Source organism: Diceros bicornis, chromosome 7, assembly GCF_020826845.1.
Source record: "Diceros bicornis minor isolate mBicDic1 chromosome 7, mDicBic1.mat.cur, whole genome shotgun sequence".
Taxonomy (NCBI): domain Eukaryota; kingdom Metazoa; phylum Chordata; class Mammalia; order Perissodactyla; family Rhinocerotidae; genus Diceros; species Diceros bicornis.
In genome coordinates this window covers 68,979,607-68,999,425 of record NC_080746.1, presented here as the reverse complement: position 1 = coordinate 68,999,425, position 19,819 = coordinate 68,979,607, and the positions used below count along the sequence as shown (strand labels likewise).

The 19,819-nt window shown below is 50.1% G+C and overlaps 1 protein-coding gene across 9 annotated transcripts in view; it reads right to left on the bottom strand.

Moving 5' to 3' along the window:
- Window positions 1-886: 886 nt before the first annotated feature.
- AMPD3 (adenosine monophosphate deaminase 3) overlaps window positions 887-19,819 on the bottom strand; it is a 42,666-nt gene continuing 23,733 nt past the window's right edge. For 8 of the 9 annotated variants that reach the window (XM_058545971.1, XM_058545973.1, XM_058545976.1 and 5 more), the window contains exons 6-15: window positions 18,742-18,871; window positions 14,588-14,782; window positions 12,646-12,777; window positions 12,008-12,171; window positions 11,113-11,239; window positions 8,166-8,329; window positions 6,911-7,031; window positions 5,574-5,747; window positions 3,831-3,941; window positions 887-2,746 (exon numbers count right to left, since the gene is read on the bottom strand). In XM_058545971.1, the coding sequence (XP_058401954.1) occupies window positions 2,570-2,746; window positions 3,831-3,941; window positions 5,574-5,747; window positions 6,911-7,031; window positions 8,166-8,329; window positions 11,113-11,239; window positions 12,008-12,171; window positions 12,646-12,777; window positions 14,588-14,782; window positions 18,742-18,871 (1,495 nt within the window). In that variant the 3' untranslated portion in view covers window positions 887-2,569. The remainder of the gene's footprint in view (window positions 2,747-3,830; window positions 3,942-5,573; window positions 5,748-6,910; window positions 7,032-8,165; window positions 8,330-11,112; window positions 11,240-12,007; window positions 12,172-12,645; window positions 12,778-14,587; window positions 14,783-18,741; window positions 18,872-19,819) is intronic. The other variant, XM_058545972.1, reaches the window with a different exon arrangement.

Sequence of the window (19,819 nt, the reverse complement as noted above, 5' to 3'; positions counted from 1 at the left end):
TTCAACTCTGCTTTAGTCCAAGATAAGAGGAAGTAAAGACCCAAGACACGCTTGGTAAGTACCACCCCAGGAGCTGTGACTTGTGTTCATGTGGCAAAGAGCAATGATATTGATCATTTCAGCAATGCTGTTTGAAGGAACACATAATGTGAACTCGAGCCTTTTAGAGTAACGGATAACATACCTCAAAAACTGTTCTTTTAGAAACTTGGGCTAGTATACAATGGCCTTTGATTGCCACTGCAAACACAAAATAAAGGAGGGATTCACCCCCTAAAAAGCCCAGTTAGGTACAATGATGTAATAAAAGTGCAAAGTGCTATAGAAAAAGGTGTCTGAGAGGCTGGCCCGGTGGCAGTGGTGTACTAGTTAAGTACACATGCTTCGCTTCAGCGGCCCAGGGTTCACGGGTTCAGATCCCAGGCACAGACCTACACACCGCTCATCAAGCCATGCTGTGGCGACATCCCACATACAAAATAGAGGAAGATGGACACAGATGTTAGCTCAGGGACAATCTTCCTCACCAAAAAAAAAAAAGAAAGAAAAAGTTGTCTGAAAAGTTTGCAGGACAAGTAAAATCCAACAAGTGTTGGCTGCACAGACTAAAGTAATGTCCAGGGAAAAGGAAATGAACATGTGTGGTTTGCTCACAAGCCGTAACAAGGCGGAAGTTAGAGAAAAAGAGAGCAAAGGTACACCTTCAGGCTCTAACGAGCCTCAGTTTGAACATTTTGAGTTTTCCTAGTGAATGTCATCCATGTCTGAGTCCTAGTAAAAGAAAAATTAGTAGTTATTATTGGTAGCTTTTCAGAATGCCCAATCTTTTCTTAAAGTAAAAAACTTAAACATTTGCTTTAAATAGTATTAACTTGACATCATTGAGTCACAGTCCTAACAGACTTTATTTAATTAAAAAACAAACACTTGATACAGATAAAATGACAATGAAAAACTGTATGATACTTATGTTAAGACAAACATATACAAATGGGGGCTTTTCAAAAATAATGAATGCCTAAGATAAATGCTGGGTTTTCATTCAATTTCATGATTAGCTATAAGATAGCATATGTAAGACTACATTTATTGTTCCATATGCTGAGTTGACCAGTGGAGGGGACAAGTACTATAAAGTCACAGGACAAGACAATCTAAAGTCAAATAAGCATTTTCACAGGCAAAAATAAGGTTCTTCTAACTCTGAAGTGATTCAGAAGGACATCCTGTAGTCTGCATTTGCCCACAGAGATAGACAGGAAGGTCCTCCAGCAGCTTGTTGAGTACTAGGAGCATATATCCTGAAAAAGGTGCCAAAAGAGAAATTATTCAGTTATTCAATATACATTTATTGAGCACCTACTATGTACCAGGCACTAGTAACACAGATGGAGAGTACATTGGTGAAGCTTAAATTCAGATGGGTCTTAAAAAATGCTTTCGACCTAGCCCCTGGGACCACTTATATCTTCTGAAGAAGTCTGCGCATTAGGTAAGGAAGAAATTTCACCTTAAAAAAAAAATGCATCAGGTTACAATGATAAAAAATCTTCCATTGGTCAGGCCTAATGGAATAGCGGGGAAGGGCCTGGATTAGCAGCAAGGAGACCTGGTTCTAGTCCTGTTACTTATTAGCTGTGTGACCTGAAGCAAATTTCACTTCTCTGGCCCTAACTCTTCATAAGTAAAATGATAATTGGGCTACCATCATAGAATATTTGAGCCAAGAGGAACAGAGATCATCTAGTCCTGTGCTTTTCAAAGTCCTTAGTTCAAATGAAAATATGTGGAAGCCCCAACATCAAACTGATAAAACAGAGTCGCTTTGAGGAAGTAAAGGCAGCACCCAGAACCTCACTCCCACTGCCCTCCCCCACCCTGAAGTGGTCCTGGAGGGGCATTCACAGAACACTGTTTGAAAACCACTCCTCTAGTCCCAACCCTCACTTTTCAGATGAGGAAACCAAGACACAGACAGGAGTGGTTGTTTCATTGTGCACATTTGGCTTCTTAAATAGAAAGGAGGGATGAGGGCTAAATAAAACAGTTTAAGAAATTCATAAAAAATGCAAATTGTCAAGAAAAAGTTTTCTATTTTAATTCTCTCAAAGTAGCTCCTTTATGAAAGGGAGCTTTGAAATTGATTTTGCTTAAGGCAACCAGCCAGCCAGAGGCTGAAATGAACAACTACCAACTAGCCTGCAGGGCCGATAGAGGACTATGGCAGAAAACCAGACCTCATGTCAGTGGGCATTGGACTGTGGAAGATCCTGGCCCCAACAATGCAAGCACTAGTGGTTTCAAAAGAAATATTTGGCAAATTAGGAATGAGTACAGACAAATGTCCGGCTCCCAGATCCCCAAGGAGGAGTCACCATCTATTACTCAGAAATATTAACAGAAGGGGGCACGTTAGATCTTAAAGTGAACAGTGCAACTAAAATCACTAGTTTGCAAGTTCTTCAGAGGCATCCTCTCCATGGAAAGTCCTAATTTGGTATCTCGACCACTGTTAATCACAGCAGACTTGAAATTAAATCAAAGTTAAATTGCACGTCCAGTGCTGGACCTATTTGGTCAGGGCTGTGATCTCTTCTGATTTCATGGCGTCAGACAGGAAGCTGAGTTCATTGCATAAGGTCTCGTGTCGGAACGCCATCCGGATCTGAGCAACGTTTGTCTTTCGAATATCATTTCCTTCAGGTCCTTCTTTATAGTAATTGTGTCCCAGAAACCTTTGCTTTTCCTGTGGACCAAGAGAAATACAAAGAAACAGTATACCTTAGATTCACTTTCTGTATCCACATAGCAGCTTTGACATTAGCCACACCAAATCAGACGAGTCCCTCTGAAGCCGATGTCCCTCTTTCCCCACAAGGCTCTTATAAAATCCTCCTGGCTTCTGTGTCCTCAAGGATGGCCCCCTGACAACCACATTCATTCCCTACATTTCTGACTGCTTTCCTTAATCAGAAAGGAAAGATAAGAATTGCAAGAGTTTGCTGGCACTGATGAAGGCAAAGTGAAGGCATCAAGACTCTAAGTCCCTCCTGAGAGCTGACAAGGGCAGACAGGTGTTTCTGGGGAGGGCCAGTGCAAGGAACCAAGTCTGCACAAATTGAATCTCGAGCCTTTAACTCTTCTCTGCATCAGCAGCCAACGAGAGCAGCACCAATGCAGCCGTCTTCCTATACCAGTGACATCACCCAGGGGAAGTACCTAGGGACCTAAGACACCATCTAGACCAATGGTTCTCAACCCTGGCTCCATGTCAGAAGCACCTAGGAAACTGTGAAAAAAAAAAGACTCATGTCCAGGTCCCATCCCTGGAGTTTTTTAATTCAATCTAGATACTGTTCATCTATTCAAGAAATATTGAGTGCCTACTATGTGCCAAGGACTATTCTAGGCCCTAGGGATAAAATGTTGAACAAAACAATCTCTACCCTAATGGAACTTACATTCTAGAAGAAAAGACAGAAAAACACATGACTACAATGTGTTTTATATTATGATGTCAGTAGTAATAAATGTTATGAAGAAAAACAGGTTAAGGGATGGAGAATGATGGCAAGTGTGTGTCTGTTGTAGAACAGATGATCAGGAAAGGCCTCTCTAAGGAGGTGACATTTGTAGAGGTTTGAAAAGGGTGACAGAGCAGCCATGAAAATTCAGGAGTCTCCCCAGGATGCTCCCCCAGAACATGAGTGTCAGTGTGACAAAGACCCTTCTTGTTCTGTTCATCACTGACCCCAGTGCACACAGCAGGCCTTCATTGTACATGTGTTGAAAGCACGGGAGAGACAGGGCAGTGCCGTCACACACCGTACCTGATGCGAGAGGCCGCTCTGCAGCACGCTGTTCCTGGCGATTTCGCACAGGTCACACGTACTCAGCTTCCACACTTGAGCTGCAATTGCGTATTCTTCCATAAGTGCTTCCTAGACTCCCCCCAAAGGAAATGTATTAGATGGTAGAATAGCCATTCCAATTCTTCACATATTTCCAAAGCTAGAAACATCAGACAGACATTGCAGATGTAATTTGTCTTTGATGTCTGGCATCTGGATAACCAAAACAACATCCCCCCTTAAGTTATGAACTCCTAAGATCTTTTTGTGTGTGTGATCTCAGGTTTCCAAAGAGAGATCTATCAAAGAACACCTACACGTTTATTTGTTGACCAACACATGTTTGAAGCCCTGTGCCAGGCGTGGGGCTGCCAGCCTCTGCTCTCCTTTGACAATCTCCCTGGTCTTGCACACTTTTAGTATCTTCTCTATAGCTTTGCTTTTCATTTAACACATCATTTTCTTAAGATTGTCCAAAAATAAAAGTTAATCTGAGTAAAGTACTAAGAGCAGAGATAGAACATTAAATAAGAATGAGAAATGGTCAAGTGTAAGACAGTACAATCCCAAAAGGATTTGGGTTTGAGCTGTGCTTTCACTTTATCTTCTAGGGTGTGAAATGTCTGACATTCATCACAAGCCCTTCCATTAGCTCTTCTCCACCCCATTGCCTCGGTATCCTACAGCAGCGATTCTCAAACTATGGTCCAAAGATCCCGGGGGCCTCCCCGAGGCCTTTTGAAAGGTCATCCCTTTTCCAACTATGTATCTTTGTGAAGCAAGAGTTTCTTCATATACTTTGATAAAAACAATCTATCACAACAGATTGACTGCAGAAGCAGAGATGAGAATCCAGCTTCTATTAAACCCAACATTAAAGAGATTAGCAAAAATGTAAAACAATGCCATTCTCAATGCCATTTTTTTTTGGAAATATGGTTATTTTTCACAAAAATTGCTATTTATGTTAACATTTAATAGGTTTATTAATGTTATTTTTAAATGCGTTAATATTTTTCAGTTTCTCAGTTTCTAACAGTTAAATATCACTAGATATAACTCACATAAACAACAGCTCTCTGAGGGCCTCAAGTATAAAGGGGTCCTGGGACCAAAAGCTTAGAGAATCTATCCTAGAAGACTCTGGCATTTCTATTTTTACTAATCAGTGGCTGGTCTTATCGACACCATCAAAACGTGCTGGGTACACAAATGGCTGGTCCCCACGAATGACATCGCCTTTCCCTTTTCTCTTTCCCCAGAGATCCAAAGTGTAAGAATAATAACAGTATTAATAAAAATGGTAGCTAACATTTTGAATACATGCTACATGCAGACACTATATTAGACTCTTTGATTCATTATCTTAATAAATCCTCACAATGTAGATGCACAGACAATTTTATCCCTATTTTACAGATGAAGAGGAATAAGATACAGAGAGGTCAAGTAACTTTACCAACATCACAGAGCTAGTAAATGTCAAAGAAAGGGAAAATAGAGAAAAGCAAAGAAATGAAATTGTGCCTTCAAGGATTCAAGGACCCCAAAGACAGGGCTCCTGGAAGGAACCCTTTTCCCTCCCCAGGAGCTCATGTCTTATCTTCACTAGGCCACCAGCCCCACCCTGAAAGCAGAACCGAGCCATGTGCTCAGGTACCTGCCGTGAGAGGAGAGGCCAGGACTGGGCACCTAAGTCCGCACCTTCCCCGAAATCCTCACCTTCGTGTAATGGAACTGCATGGGGTCATCGGTGGAGAGGGAAACCTGCAGTCCCTTGTGCAGGAATTCCCTCAGAGGGTTTCTGGAATATTCGAGGAACAGACTGTTGTTGCTAAGGGGAGACATGGCAATGGGGATCTGAGCAAGGTAGTAGAGATACTGCAACACCGGACTCTGCAAAAGAACCACCAAACTCAGGTGACAAGTGCCAGAGATGGGAGAGGAGGGAAGGAAGGAGGAGAGGAGGAGCATTCATCCGTGGAAACCAGGGGTCTAGGCAGTGTCTGTGCAAGTCCCTAACCAAGCCCAAGGTCCCCAAAGCCAGGACACCCAACCCCACCCTCACCTTCCCCACCTCTGCGTCCACCTCATCCCTACATCATACGCCCATCCTCCTGCCCACTGTAAGAAGTGCACCCTCTTAGCTCCAGACTGGAGGCACAGCTCAGGGCAGGAAGGGCAGCTGCAAGGCCCTGGGCTGACCCCAACCTACATACTCAGCTCCCTTCCCCCAGCGCTGACCCTAAGGGCTCGTTTCAGGTTTGTTGTTTTGTTGCTTTGACTGCAAACATTCAGGTTGAGACTAAACACCCCAGCTCCTCGGACATGGGAAGGGCCAGACCTGACTGGGCTAGAGTGGTTTTCTGATGTGGCGCCTGCCCCACCCAGAAATGTGACGTGGGTAAGACCTCGCAGGGACCAGGACAGGAGAGGAGTTGGAGCAAACATTGTTCCTATGGAAGCGATCCAAACTATAGAGAAGACCAAATGCACCAAGCTCATGGTAGCATTATTTACACGAGTGAAAAGTTGGATGGACTGTCCAACATTTGGAGATTGGTTGAATCAACTATAGACCATCCAAGTGGTGGGCCATCCTTCCAAGAACCTTTACGATGAGGAGCATAGATACTGTATTATGCTGTGGCACAGAAAAATGCTTGTTATACAAAGTTAAGGGACAAAGCAGGAACCAAAAATCTGTGTTCATTATGATAATAAGCACATTAGAAATATGCTCTGGTAAAAAAGATGAGAATTATTATAAATACTAAAAAGCTAATAATGGCTGTTTCTATTAACAGCAGTAAGGGTTTTTTTTTTTTCCATTTCTCCATTTTTTGGAAATCCAAATTGTGATGTGTTTGATTATATTACTTTCATAATTAAATATGAACCCAAGATGACTACAGACAGCCCCGCCCAGAAAAAGGTCCCAGCCTTTTAGCCTCACTGACCAGAGGGGTGGACAGGAGCCCAGGAGATCCCATTCCTCCCCAGGGAGCCCAGGGCAGGACCATCACTGCAGGGCAGGCTTCCATGAGTGGCCTGGTTACCTTCTTGAGGAGCAGCCCATGGGAAATGTTGTCAGCAGTCAGGAAAGCAGACACCAGGTGGGTGATGGAGCCAGCCTCCCCACAGTGAGGCCGGAACAGGAAAGTGCTCAGGCCTCGTTCCCTGGAGGAGAAGTGAGGCTCTTGGTCAGCAAGGACCCCGGTCCACCCTGCCCAGAGCCCACAGGCCTGGGGCCTGCATGCCTAGCTCAGGGCCTACTCCAGGGGAGACACACACCCATGGCAGGGTCAGCACAGCTGACACAGGGCAGCCTGGAAACTACCACTCCCAAAATGCAGAGGCCCAGGCCCAGAGCTCCTCAGAACCAAAAGCCACCATCTCTGGGGAACAGAGAGGGGGCCTGTTCCCTCTACCCCAGGTGGTAGAAAGAGAGCCTGCCCTATCCTCCATCGACTTCTCTCCTTTCCCTCTGCACCAGGCCTTGTAGCCCAGATTCATAGACCTTCAGAGCAGGAAAAGCCATGAGAAACCATCGAGTCCAACCTCTTTGTTAGGAGAATGGGCAAACCTGGAGAGTGGAGTCAGACGTTAGAATCCACTGAGCAGGGCCGCGGCAGAGCCAGCACTAGAGCCCCTATCTCCGAAAGCTCAGCCCAGGACTGCCCCCACCCCAACACTAGGCCATCTTCTTGCAATCATGGCCCATTCAGAACCTCCACTCCCACAAACTAGCATTGGCGTAGGCTGAGCTATGAGGCCCCGCAGCCCAGCAGGGCAGGATGCTAGGTGCCCACAGAGGGGCATGAATGGCTCAGTGTCCTGCTGCCCTGGGCACCCGACTCCTGCCGTGTGTGCCTCGTGTGTTGTGTGCCTTGGTGGCAGCCTGTGCATGTGAGACCACGGGATGTAAGTTCCATGAAGGCATGGATTTAGTCTGTTTTGTTCCCTCTTATATGTCCAGTGCCTAGGACAGTGCCTGTCACATAGCAGGGGCAATAATTTGTTGCATGAGTAAATGCATGTGTGAGCACTGTCGGTGTGAACATGCGTGTGTGCTGGCACAGCCTGTCTGTATCATATCAGAGGGACAGGTACACATGTAGGTGTTGGTGGGTGTGTGTATGAACACGTGTGTACAGGCACGGGGTTTGGCTGCATTGTGTGTGTGATCGTGTCTGTGTTGTAGTGGGCATGCCTGGATGTGTGGCCCTGTGGGCCTGGGCCCTGTGTCGTGTGCTGGGCTGTGTGCCTGGGTTTGAGGTGTGCGGGCTTGTGTGCGGGGCTGAGCTCACCCACCTGCGGAGGTTGTTGAGCACCATGATGTTGGCGTACATGTAGTACAGGTAGTAGCTGTAGGGCGGGTTCTGCTCGCTGGTCCAGATGTCTGGGCTGGGGCTCTTTTCTGAGAACATGTGTTCGCTGTGCTTGGACTCATCATCCACGCTGTCAAACCCCGTCACCTGGGGAGGAGGAGGGGTCCCGCATCAAGCCAAGGCAGAGGAGCTGCCAAAGGCCTTAGAGTCCAGGCCTCTCAGGTTCACATCTCAGCTGGGGACCCCGTGGCCTGCCTGAGGCCACATTTCTCCCAGGGATGGGGAGTGGGCACGATGCCACAGCCTGTCCCTCCAGGGCTTCCAAAGGTACCCAGGAGGCCAGACTGGAGAGTATCAGGCTCCTGCATGGTAGTGGCGATGGTGAAGGGACACTCAGACCAGGCCAGGTGAGCAGTGAGGCAGCCATACCCACCACCCATCCCTCTGCTGCGCCAAGAAGGAGACCAGCACCGCAAGGTAGCCAGCAGCAGTGACAACGGCTGTGAGGGGGGAAGGGGACAGGCATTTCCCACGCACCTTCTGCAGTCAGGCCCTGCGTGAAGCACTGACCATACAATTTAATACTCAGAGCGACCGTGTGAGGGAGGGCTTGGCTGTGAGCAGACCAAGACCAAAGCGATTAAGGAACTTGCCCAGTGAGACGACCAGGCTCTGAGCCTAAAAGGGCTCAGGGTCTGGACTCTGGGGCTGTGCGTGGAGAATGCCCTAGGGCATGTCCCAGGTGCGGCCGCGAGAAACCAGCCGGGATGCCTCACAAACAGGCCAAGGTGGGCCCTGTCCAAGAGGGTCCGTTGGAAGGCTGAGTTGTAGTTCCTGGGACGGAGGCAGCTCTGCTCCCTGCCCTCTGAGCCAGGTCATAGGAGCTCAGGAGACCCCCATCCTTCCACTGCAGTCACAACTCAGCTGGGGCCCAATCCATGCCCCCAGAGGCCCCACCCTGGTCACAGGCTTCCCAGTCACCTGATCCCAGAGGTCAGGCCCTGACCACAAATGTACCTACAGAGGACCCAGCCTCTCAGCCAGCACAGAGGGGCAGTTTTGCAAACACATCTCCCTCCTTTTACTCAGCCACAGCAGTGCTTCGGGAAGGGGCCTCTGAAAGACTGTCCACCTCGCTCCACGCTGGCCCAAACTGGGGGGCTCTCAGCCCAGGCCCAGGCCCCAGCCAGGTCTGCCAGCCTCTCCTGTTCCTATATGGGCAGTGCGGGCCCAGAGGAGCAAGGGACCACGAGGGTCTTGGCAGAATCTTCCCTGTCACAGAGCCATATCTTCAAAGGAAATGACAGGGTTGCCACCACAGCTCTCAGCATGGCCTGAACGGGTCTGGGAGCCTGGGGAGGACCTCAAGCTCTGCTCTGCACTCACTAGCTCCTGCCTCACCTGAACCCTCGGGGGCTTGGCCTGGGGGTAATGTCAGCCCCTCTCCTGAGCTCTATCCAGCTGATGCAGGGCCTCAAACAGGACCTTCCACGGGCCTCAAGCACAAAATACATCCAAACCCCAACTCCTCCTCCTCCCCAAGCCTGCTCTTCTCCCACCGTGGGCAGTGACCTCTGAGAGGCGACCGTCCACCCTCCACACAGCCGGGCACTGGGAGGCACCATAGACTCTTCCCTCTTGCTCACCTCAGTCTTTGCCCAGGCCCTGCCATTCTATACCCATGCCTACCACTGCCCAGGGTTTCTGGCCTGCCATCTGTATACATCTCACTCTTCTTACTGGGGAAGCAGTATAGTGTGCGGATAATGACACCTACTCTCGAGTCAGGCTGCCTGGATATGAACTCCAGTCCTGCCATTCTTTAGCTTGGTGATCTCTCAGTTTTAATTTCCTCGTGTGTAAACTGGAGCTAGTCACTTCACAGGGCTGTGTGAGGATTAAATGAGACACTCCATGGAGAGCACTTAACACAGCGTCTAACACACAGCAAGCGCGTAATAATTCTGCTTATTATGAACACCAACACAACAGTGTGAAGTAGGGTAATTGTGAGGCGGAAGGAGATCATGCCATGGCGTGGATCACTGGGGCAGGCAGCAAACAATCAAGCTTGAGCTGTTCCTGCTGCTTCAAGCCCCCGTCATCCGTCTCCATCGCTGGAGCAGGACCCCTGACTCTCACCTTGCCCCCTTCCTCCCACCTCCAGCTACCTTCTGTCCCAAGCCCTTCTCCACACAACAGTGTTTATCTAAAACATAAATTCAGTGATGTCCCTCAGCCTGTCCAAACACTTTCCTGGCAGCCCCTACACACACACACACACAAACTCTATCACCCCGCCCCCACACTCCCAGCCCTCTGGAATCCTCTCTGCCTCCCTCCCTGTCAGAAATCATCCTCATAACCTCCACCAGGAACTGAACTTGCTTCCCACTGTCTGCAGCCACCTCTATTCTAGGCATCCAGAGGGAGGAACCGCACCTGCCCCCTTCATGCCTTTTCTGGTTAAGTCTCTCCTCCATCCCTTCTCCTCCTCTCCCATAACTAACCAGATAAATATATTTTGTGGGGCTTGTCTACTTAACCAAACAAGGTGTGAGGACCATTGTTTCTGGGCAGAAGCAGAAACGCTGAAATGTCTGCACTTCTGAAGACCCGAGGCCACTCGGTGCTGCTGAGAGCAGGATCCAGTCTTTCCAGCCCCACCTGGCCAGGAACTGACTCCTCAGTCTTTCCCACTGCTGCCTTCCCAGCACCCCAGCCACACACCCAGGGCTGCCCCTGAGGAGAAGGGGACTTCCCCTCCTGGAGCAAGCTCATTATTGTAGAAATTCAGCTTGGCGCTGGCAACCCCATGCCTGGGGCACACAAGTGACAGGATCTGAGAAGGGAAGCCTGACCCAACCCACGTGGAATCCTCTCCTCCCTCCGCCACTGTGCACATCACCGGGGGCGCCACCCACACTTACATATTTGAGGAAGAGGTGAAGCTCTCGGTGATCTTGAGGGTTGATTGTGGCCTCAAAAAGGGGCAGGAAGATGTTCTCCAGCATCTTCCCAAAGCTTGGCAGCAGCTTCTTTGCCCTAAATATGTCACTGGGGGAAAGCGAAGACTCACTGATTAAGGTGGGCCCAGCAGCCCCCTTGGCCTGTCAGAGACCCGCCCCAGTTCCTTCCTCAGGCAGCTTGTGATCACATTTAAACCCAGAGTAGAGTCAGAGGTGTGGCTTGAACACAGATCCTTCCCCTCCTCTCCAGCTCCCAGCAAGTTCTGTGATACTAGGCATTGGTTTGCAATCTGAACACCTACCCATGCCCATCTGAGAGCTTTCTCAAGCTAGAGGCCATGCTGGGAGTGGGCTGTTGGGATTCAGGCTGACCAAGGGTCTGAGAGATGAGTCCTCAAATTTTTCAGTGATCCAAACTCTCTGCCACTCAGTTCAGTCCCCCTAAACCACACATCCCAGCCCATCCATGAGCCATGAGCCCACATTGGCCAGACTAGAGAGAACGGTGGTGGTCTGAGTCATATCCAGGGACAGGACCAGCAATATAGGCCACCACCAGGTCACTCGTACCCCAAGGCTCACCCAAAAGGATAATCCATCCTCAAACCCCACTGAGAAGATGGGTGGTGGTTCCCACCAGGCCTTTGCACATACATGTTCTTCAAAGAACAAGAGATTAAGTGTCACAAGGCCAGCTTTGCCCATCACCCCTCCCAGTAGGAAAATCCCTGGGGAGGAAAGGCCTAAGCTGGCACTGGACCAGGCCCCACCCCTCAATAGTGCAGCCTCAGCAGCCGATGCGGGACAGGTTGGCGTCCCCAGAGGGCACGGGCAGACAGCAGGCCACCTCACTTACTAGATCCGGGGCACCTGGATGATCCAGCGCATGTTGGGTGAGTAGACCTTGTGCTGGATGAACCAGCGGGCCAGGTTGGGCCACTCCTCAGGACTGCGGCCGTAGATGGAGAGCCGCGGCTCTGAGTACTGGTACTTGCTCTCCTCCAGCTCGCGGGCCACCTCCTGGAACCAAGAAGAGCCAGATCAACCCAAGAGCACCCCAGCTGCTCGATCCTGCAGGTCCCTCAGCCACCTGCTCCCGGGCTGGCGAGGCCTGATCTACATCCCCTTGCTGCCCTCTAAGCAGTAACTCTGCCTCAGCAGGGGCTCCTTCCTGGGGAGGAAGGCCTTGGGTCTACACTGTCACACACTTAACCAGGCCAGGCAGCAGAAGCATCTCCAAGTGGAGCTAACCTGCAACCAGCCAAGTTCAGGCCACAAACAGGGCAGTGAGCCTGGATGCTGTGAGCACTGCCGGGGGTGGACACCCGCCCCCTCCTCTTGCCTGCCATGGGCACCTGAGCCTTGCCTGGGGTGGATGGTGGACGGATGGGGACTCAGGAAGGGAAAGAGGACAGGAGGCCATGCAGGGCCCCCCCCAAAGGCAGATGCTGCCAGGTATCGGAGGAGAGCTTGGAGAGGCCGAGAGCTCCTCACCTTGATCATCCGAGCAAGGTACTCTCCTCCCAGGTAGTTTTCAGTTTTCAAATACAGGTCGCGCAGCTCACTGGCCCCCACAGGATTGTATTTGGAGTTGAACTTGTCAAAGCGATGGAATGTCTGCCGGCCCTGGAGAGAGGAGACCACCAACGAGATCACCACACTGTTCTGCAGTCACCCCACACTCCCCTCTACAGGCCTTTTCAAAGTGGCCTTAAGTGTCGCCACACTGAAAGATGCCTTCTATGTCAGTTCTTGCGTGAAATCTTGGAAAGTCCGGGGGCCAGGACCGTGTATCCTCACTTGGTGAGCCTTGGGGTCCTTTCGTGAGACCCTCTGTGAAGGAGGATCAAGAGGCCTGGTGCTCCCAGGTACCGTGGCTAGGAGCGTGGCTGGCTGAGTGAGCAGAGAATACTAGCCTATCGAACAATCGATAATAAAGTGTATCCTAGTACTGCTTAGGGCCAGTACACGTGGACTAGTGGTTAAGATTCAGCACTCTCACCACTGCGGCCTGGGTTCGTTTCCCACACCACCCAGCTGGCGGTTGTCATACTGTGGCGGCTGTGTGTTGCTGTGATGCTGAAAGCTATGCCACCGGTATTTCAAATAGCAGCAGGGTCACCCATGGTGGACAGTAGAGCTTCCAGACTAGAGAGATTAGGAAGAAGGACCTGACCATCCACTTCCAAAAAAATTAGCCGTGAAAACCCTATGAATAGCAGCAGAGCATTGTCTGATACAGCACTGGAAGGTGGGAGGATGGCGCAAAAAGACCAGGCAGGGTTCCACTCTGCTGTACACAGGGTCGCTAGGAGTCAGAAGCAACTTGATGGCACTAACAACAACAAATTACTGCTTAGACTTCATCAGGCACTTTCTCCATATTATCTCATTGGGTTTTGTTTGTTTAACTGAGATTTTTTTTTATTGTGGTAAAATATACATAACACAAAATTTACCATTTTAACCATTTGTAAGTGTATAGTGGTATTAAATACATTCATTGTGTTGTGCAACCATCACCACCATCCATCTCCAGAATTCTTTCCATCTTGTAAAACTGAAACTCTGTACCCATTAAACAATAACTCCCCATGACCCCCTCCCCTCAGCCCCTGGTAACCACCATTCTCTTTTCTGTCTCTGAATTTGCCTATTCTAGGTGCTTCATATAAGTGGAATCATACAGTATTTGTCCTTTTGTGTCTGGCTTCTTTGACTTAGCATATTGTTTTCAAGGTTCATCCATGTTGTAGGAGGTATCACTACTTTATTCCTTTTTTAAGGCCGAATAATATTCCATTGTATGTGTATACCACATTTTGTTTATCCATTCATCCATTGATGGACACTTGGGTTGCTTCCACCTTTTGTAATAAGGTGGAATAATTGTAAATAATGCTGCTATAAGCATTGACATGCAGGTATCTGTTTTAGTACTTTCAATACTTTTGAGTATCAGGTATACACCCAAAAGTAGAATTTCTGGAATATATGGTAATTCTGTGTTTAACTTTTTGAGGAAACTCCATACTGTTTTCTAGGAAACTCCATACTGTTTTCTATAGCAGCTGCACCATCATTTAGTATTTTAATAACTTTGTCATGTCAACAAGGCACGTAGCACTCACCATTTTATAAGCAAGGAAACAGAAGCTTAAGTGAGTTGCTTCAGGGCACACAACTCCTAAGAGGCAGAAGTAGAATTAGAACTGGGACCTGTCAGACTTCAGAGTCACACATCTTTTCCCCTGTCCCATGGCTGCTCCCAGCCCTGTTATTCTCTGGGGCCAAATCACCGCTCACAGTCTCCATGACAAGAAGAGAAAGAGCTGCTTACACAGCCATCCTCGCTCCAAGCACAATCATGGCTGCTTTCCAGGGGACTGAGTCCCCGACCAGGACTGCCTGAAGCCCTGGGCAGCAGCTCACTCACCGCGTGGACGTCCAGTGAATCCACGGTGAGATAGTACGGGTCCATGTGCAGGCTGTCAAACACCTGCCTCAGGGTGACCTTCCGGCCCCGCTTCTCGGCCACTATCCTGTCAGGCTCTGTCTGGTACGTGTGCTTGATGAAGCGCAGCAAGTGCTTCTGGTTCATGCAGGCAGCTGCATGGATGTGTGTGTCCACCTGCAATACAGTGTCCAGCAGCCCATGAGCCAGGCCACCTCCCCTGGCCACAAGAGTTAGGACACCCACCCTTCAATGTGGAGAGCAGAGCCTCAGCACCTTATGGGCCACAGAGCCAGCCCCCACCAATGCCCGGATTCCCCTCCCCATCTCTCCTCTAGACTTGGGAACTGATCTTCCTCCTTCTAGCCTTGCTGCCCAATCCACCTCCTTACAGCATCAAGAGACCTTTTTAAAACATAGGTTGGATCCGGCCACTCCCCTGTTAACAAAGCAGCAATGGCCCCCAAGTCTTCAAGATAAAGCCCAAGCCCCTGAGCCTGGGATTCAAGGCTGACTTCAAACCTTAACTCTCACCACACCACTGCCCTGCTCTATGCTCCAGCCACCACACCACTCACAGGTGCCTGGGGCACCATGACATTCCACACCACGCCACCTGGTCCATGCATTTCCTCAGCCTCGCATGCCTTCCTTCCTCCTCACCAATCTCACCCACCTGGAAATTTCCTATGACCTCCTCCACTTGGAAGCCAATCCTTATCCCCCAAGCACAACTGATCAGTTTTTCCATTGCCTGCCTGGGAACCTAGCACAGACACTCCCATTCTGGTACATGTCCTCCTGATCCACTCTATTAGTTTTCTGTCTACTCTGTCACTAGACCGGGAGCTCACTCCTCAAGGACAGTGACCATGTCTGATGCAGCTAAACCTCCAGCACCTATGCCTCAGGCTGGTATGAAGTATTAGCTGAATCAATGGATGGATGGATGAACCAATGAGCAGGTGTGGTAGGTTCCAATAGTTTCAATGATATCCACATCCTCAAATAACCCTGAGGGCCCACCAAATGCCCCATGAAATCCCACTCTTGCCATTGACCTCTCTTGGAATCCCCAGAGCATTTCCTTCAGCCACCACTCCTAAAGAAATGGAGCCCTGGCTAGTCTGAGGAATGGCCTGAAGACTCAGTGGGCATCCTGACTCCCCTTCCATGAGCCCAAGGGGCCTAAGGGAGGTCCCCAGGGAGGGTGGCAGCAGCCTCACAGGCCAGACTGCACTCTGCCGTTACTGCTGGAGCCAACTGGGCACTCTGCCAGGGCTGGGGTGAGGAGGCGGCTGACCTTAGGCCAGGGAATGCTGTCCACAGCTGGCCAGGCATCTCCAAGTCGTGCCAAACCGGACATTTGATTTACTTTATACCAACCAGCCCGTGTCATTGGCCACATCACTCACTCATCAGGGCCCTTTCTGCCATTAATGCTGCCACTCCCACCAGCAAGACAGACCACTAGACATCAGAGCAATGAAACAATTCAAAGCACCAAAATCTAAAACAGCACCCAGAGCACAGTGAAAGGCTGAGGTACCTCAGGGACGGGCTGGGCTCATGTGGGAGGCACAGGAGAAGGTCAGCCCGGCTTAGCTCGGCCAGACACAGCTGGGCTCAACTATCTCAGCGTGACTTAGCACATTCTGGGCTTTCTGGTTGTGTCCTCCAGCATACCAACAACACACTGCAGGGGGTGCAGCCTGTCCTTACGCCCACGAGTCACAAGATGAGGGAGAAAAACAACTGGACAATCCAGGAAGAATCCGATCCAAACTTCAGAATCTCCAAAGTGATTATTTTAGGAACAAGTAAAAGAGCCTGTCATTGGATATTAGTCTTTTCAATTCACAAAGATCTGAGCGCCTTCTTGCTTTCATCTAAGATTCAGGTCTAAACAAACAGTAATTTCCAAACAGAGCTGGCCAATACCTGACCCCTAAGCCAACACTGACCTCCATACCCAGGGCAGACATCAATAATCAATTACAGCACTCATCCCAATAAGCCTCAGGAGAAGCCTTGGGTAGCCACTCCCAAGTGGTCAAGTTTGGCACAGAAGATGAAACCTATTTGCTATCTCTGATATAACACTTAAATCAAAGTGGATAAGGCCTAATTCTACCCAACTCCCAAGCAGCAAACACACTCAGCACCTCGTTCTTAGCGCTGAACAAAAAACAACTGTCTGTTACACAGTCCTGCTGGTTGGGCCCTGTGGTGTCATAACCCACGAACTGCTGTGATGCTGCAGGTGCTTTCACAAATGCCACCCATACAGACCCACGGCCACGCACAGCTCCTGCCTCAGAGCATGCCCTGGTTGGCCCAGGAACGCCCACTGGGGCCCCACCTCGGAAGCAAACAGTGTCGGAGCAAGCGCCGTCAGCAAGGACACCTTGCCCCGGGCAGCAGGAAGCAGTCAGGCCCAGAGCGTTCACGTACATGGAGGCCGGGGCTGCGCTGGGCTGGGTGAAGAGTTTCTTTGGATGCCCATCTAGGCAGGTGCTGAATGCTGAATAGGGTGCATTCAGGCAGGGCTGAGAGGAGTTGGCACAGTGACTGGGGCACCCACCTGTCTGAACACCCAAGGCTCACAGAGAAGGAACAATACTTGAAGGTGAAAATGCCAGGTAGACGGTGTCTAACACACATCCTCTCACCCCTGCCTAGAAATCCCCAAGATACTTCCCTAAGTCGCACAGCCCATGAGCAGAAGCCAAACTCCCACTGTTAAGGCTCTTGATCCTATTCACGTGGGAATCCATGCCCGATCTCATGACACTTAGAAGAGGTGACCTTGGGGCCTCCCTGGAGGGGGCCTTCCCTCTAGGATTGCTGAGTGTCCCAGCCAGGAGGCCCCGGAGGCCTGAGCTGGGCTTTCCCAGAGGAGCCTCATCCTCCCCTGGCCTACCCTCCCCTATCAAAGCTGACCCCAGGGAGGGGCAGTTTTCAAGAAGTTCCACCTGGGACAGAGGCCCCTCTGGAGATGAGGCCCCACTGTGACTCAGCTCGGGTTTGGCAATCCCTCCTCCAGGCAAAGCCTAATCCCTACCCGTCCCCCATGAGCTTCTCTCCCAGCTCGCTACCATACCCCGGCCGGCCTTCCTGCTTCCTCTGAGAAGCCCATGGGCGCCTGCGTGATCCAGAACCTCACATGCTCAGCAACCTCGCTCTCCCCACAGCGCACCGCTCCCTCTCCCCCAACCCCTGAGCTCCTGCCACACTGCACTTCTGGCAGTCACGACAACACACTACTCAGTCTCTCTCCTCTCTCACACGCTCTGTCGCTCCTCCATATGCAACAGGTATTTGCACATGCTGTTGCCTCTGCCTGGAATGCCATCACTTCCATTTCTCTACCCCATTCTCCTCTGCCTGGCTAACTCCTACTCATGCTTTAAGTCAGCTCTGTTCTGACCTCTTCCTGAAAGCCACCCCTGTCACAACACTTAGCACACTAACAGTAATAGACTGGGAACTTCTTCTGGACAGGAAGTGACTCTTGTTCAACATCAAATGCCCCATGCTTAGCACTGATCTCATACCTCACCCGTATATTTGTGAAATGGAAGAAAATGGAAAAGCTGGAGGCTGCGATCATTAAAATCCACAGCTGCCCCGGGGGCAGCCCCTGTGGGCGCCTGAGCCCAGGCCACGCTGCTCGTCCACTCTAGGGGAGGGGCAGACTAGGAGCATGTCGGAGGGTTTTTTTTAAATACACCTGATCCAGAGGGAAGCAAAACCACAAACTCCCAAGTCCAAAGAGGTCATGACAACTTTTTCTCTCCATGATGAATTTAATACATCCTCTACGTTAAAAGTAGCCTGGCCTCTTATGACCAATTAACAGGTCATGCCCTATTTTCCAAGGAAGAAGCCGCATCCCAACAGATATACAACATGGACAAAGGTTTCCACCTAGAGTCTTACCAACTACCATCTGAGGCAAAGCCTGATACAAGGGAGGCAACTCAACAGTCTTCCTTCTGCATACACATATCACACTCCTCTGGCCAAGGAAGGCCACACAGGGAACTACCCCCTGCCTGGCTCAGGGCATCCCAGTGGGTTGGCAGGGGGACCGAGGTGGCAGGGTGGCTCTGAACACTGGCCCACTAACGCACCTTTCTCACATTATAGAAGTCTCGGTGGGGGTTACTCTTCAACTCTTTGAACTCGGACATTTCATTTAACATCTCGTGAAGGCTGAACTTGGATTCCAGAAAGTTCAGTCGCCGGTGACAATATGTCTTCCTGCAGGTTGGGAAGGGGGAGAAACCACAGTTGAGGAGAAGTCGCATCAAGCTCTCCAGTTTGGAGACCTCCAGTGTCTGTGGGGACCAGCCATCAGGTGGATGGTCAGGATGGAGCAGGGAGGGATAAGGAGGTCCCAGCTTTCTACAGACCCTGCTGAACTGTGTAATCATATCCGTGTGCTCTGTGAAATGGGTGGAGAGTCAAGACTCAGGGCAGTACAGCGCTGACTTTGCAACCTCGTACAGGTTCTTTGACTTCTAGCTTCACGTGCTTAGGCAACTGATCTGAGCCTCTGTTTGCCATGAACAAATATGGAGATGGGAATCCCCAAGGCTGAAGTAAGGGTTACATTGGCTTATGCGTGTGAAGGGCCTACCTCTGAGTATAGTGGACACTCAATAAAAGTCTCCCTCCCTCATCCCTTCCTTCTTTCTATGCTCCCATCTATCCTCAGCTGCCTTTAATTCCTTGAAAGGAGTTTAGCTTCTGCCCAGATGATCGGTAGCACTGTCAAACTATAAGGTGTGACCTGCCCACCTTGGTGCAGAGGAACCGCCCTCTGACCAATGACATCCCCGAAGCCCCAAGACCCGAGGACCTCTCAAGTCTGAGGTTTCAAGACAAAAGGAGGATCTTTTGCATTGTGGGTGGATTAGAAATGTGGGGATGTGTGTTACTAGGACAGAAATCTCTGCAAGGACTGATGCCCCACCGTTGTGGGTGGGGGTGCTCACTGCTCTCTGCCAACTGCCAGCCACACCCAGCCCAGGTACCTGGCCACACGCCTGTGCCCACAGCCACATGGAACCTTCACCACAAATCACGCCACCCTGCTTCCTTGGGCCCCCATGCAAACAGCAGCTCCCTTGGCATCCAATCCCTCTGACTTTCACAGGGAGTGGCTGCCGCCCCTGGAACAGCACCATCACTGCTCTGCTGAGATGA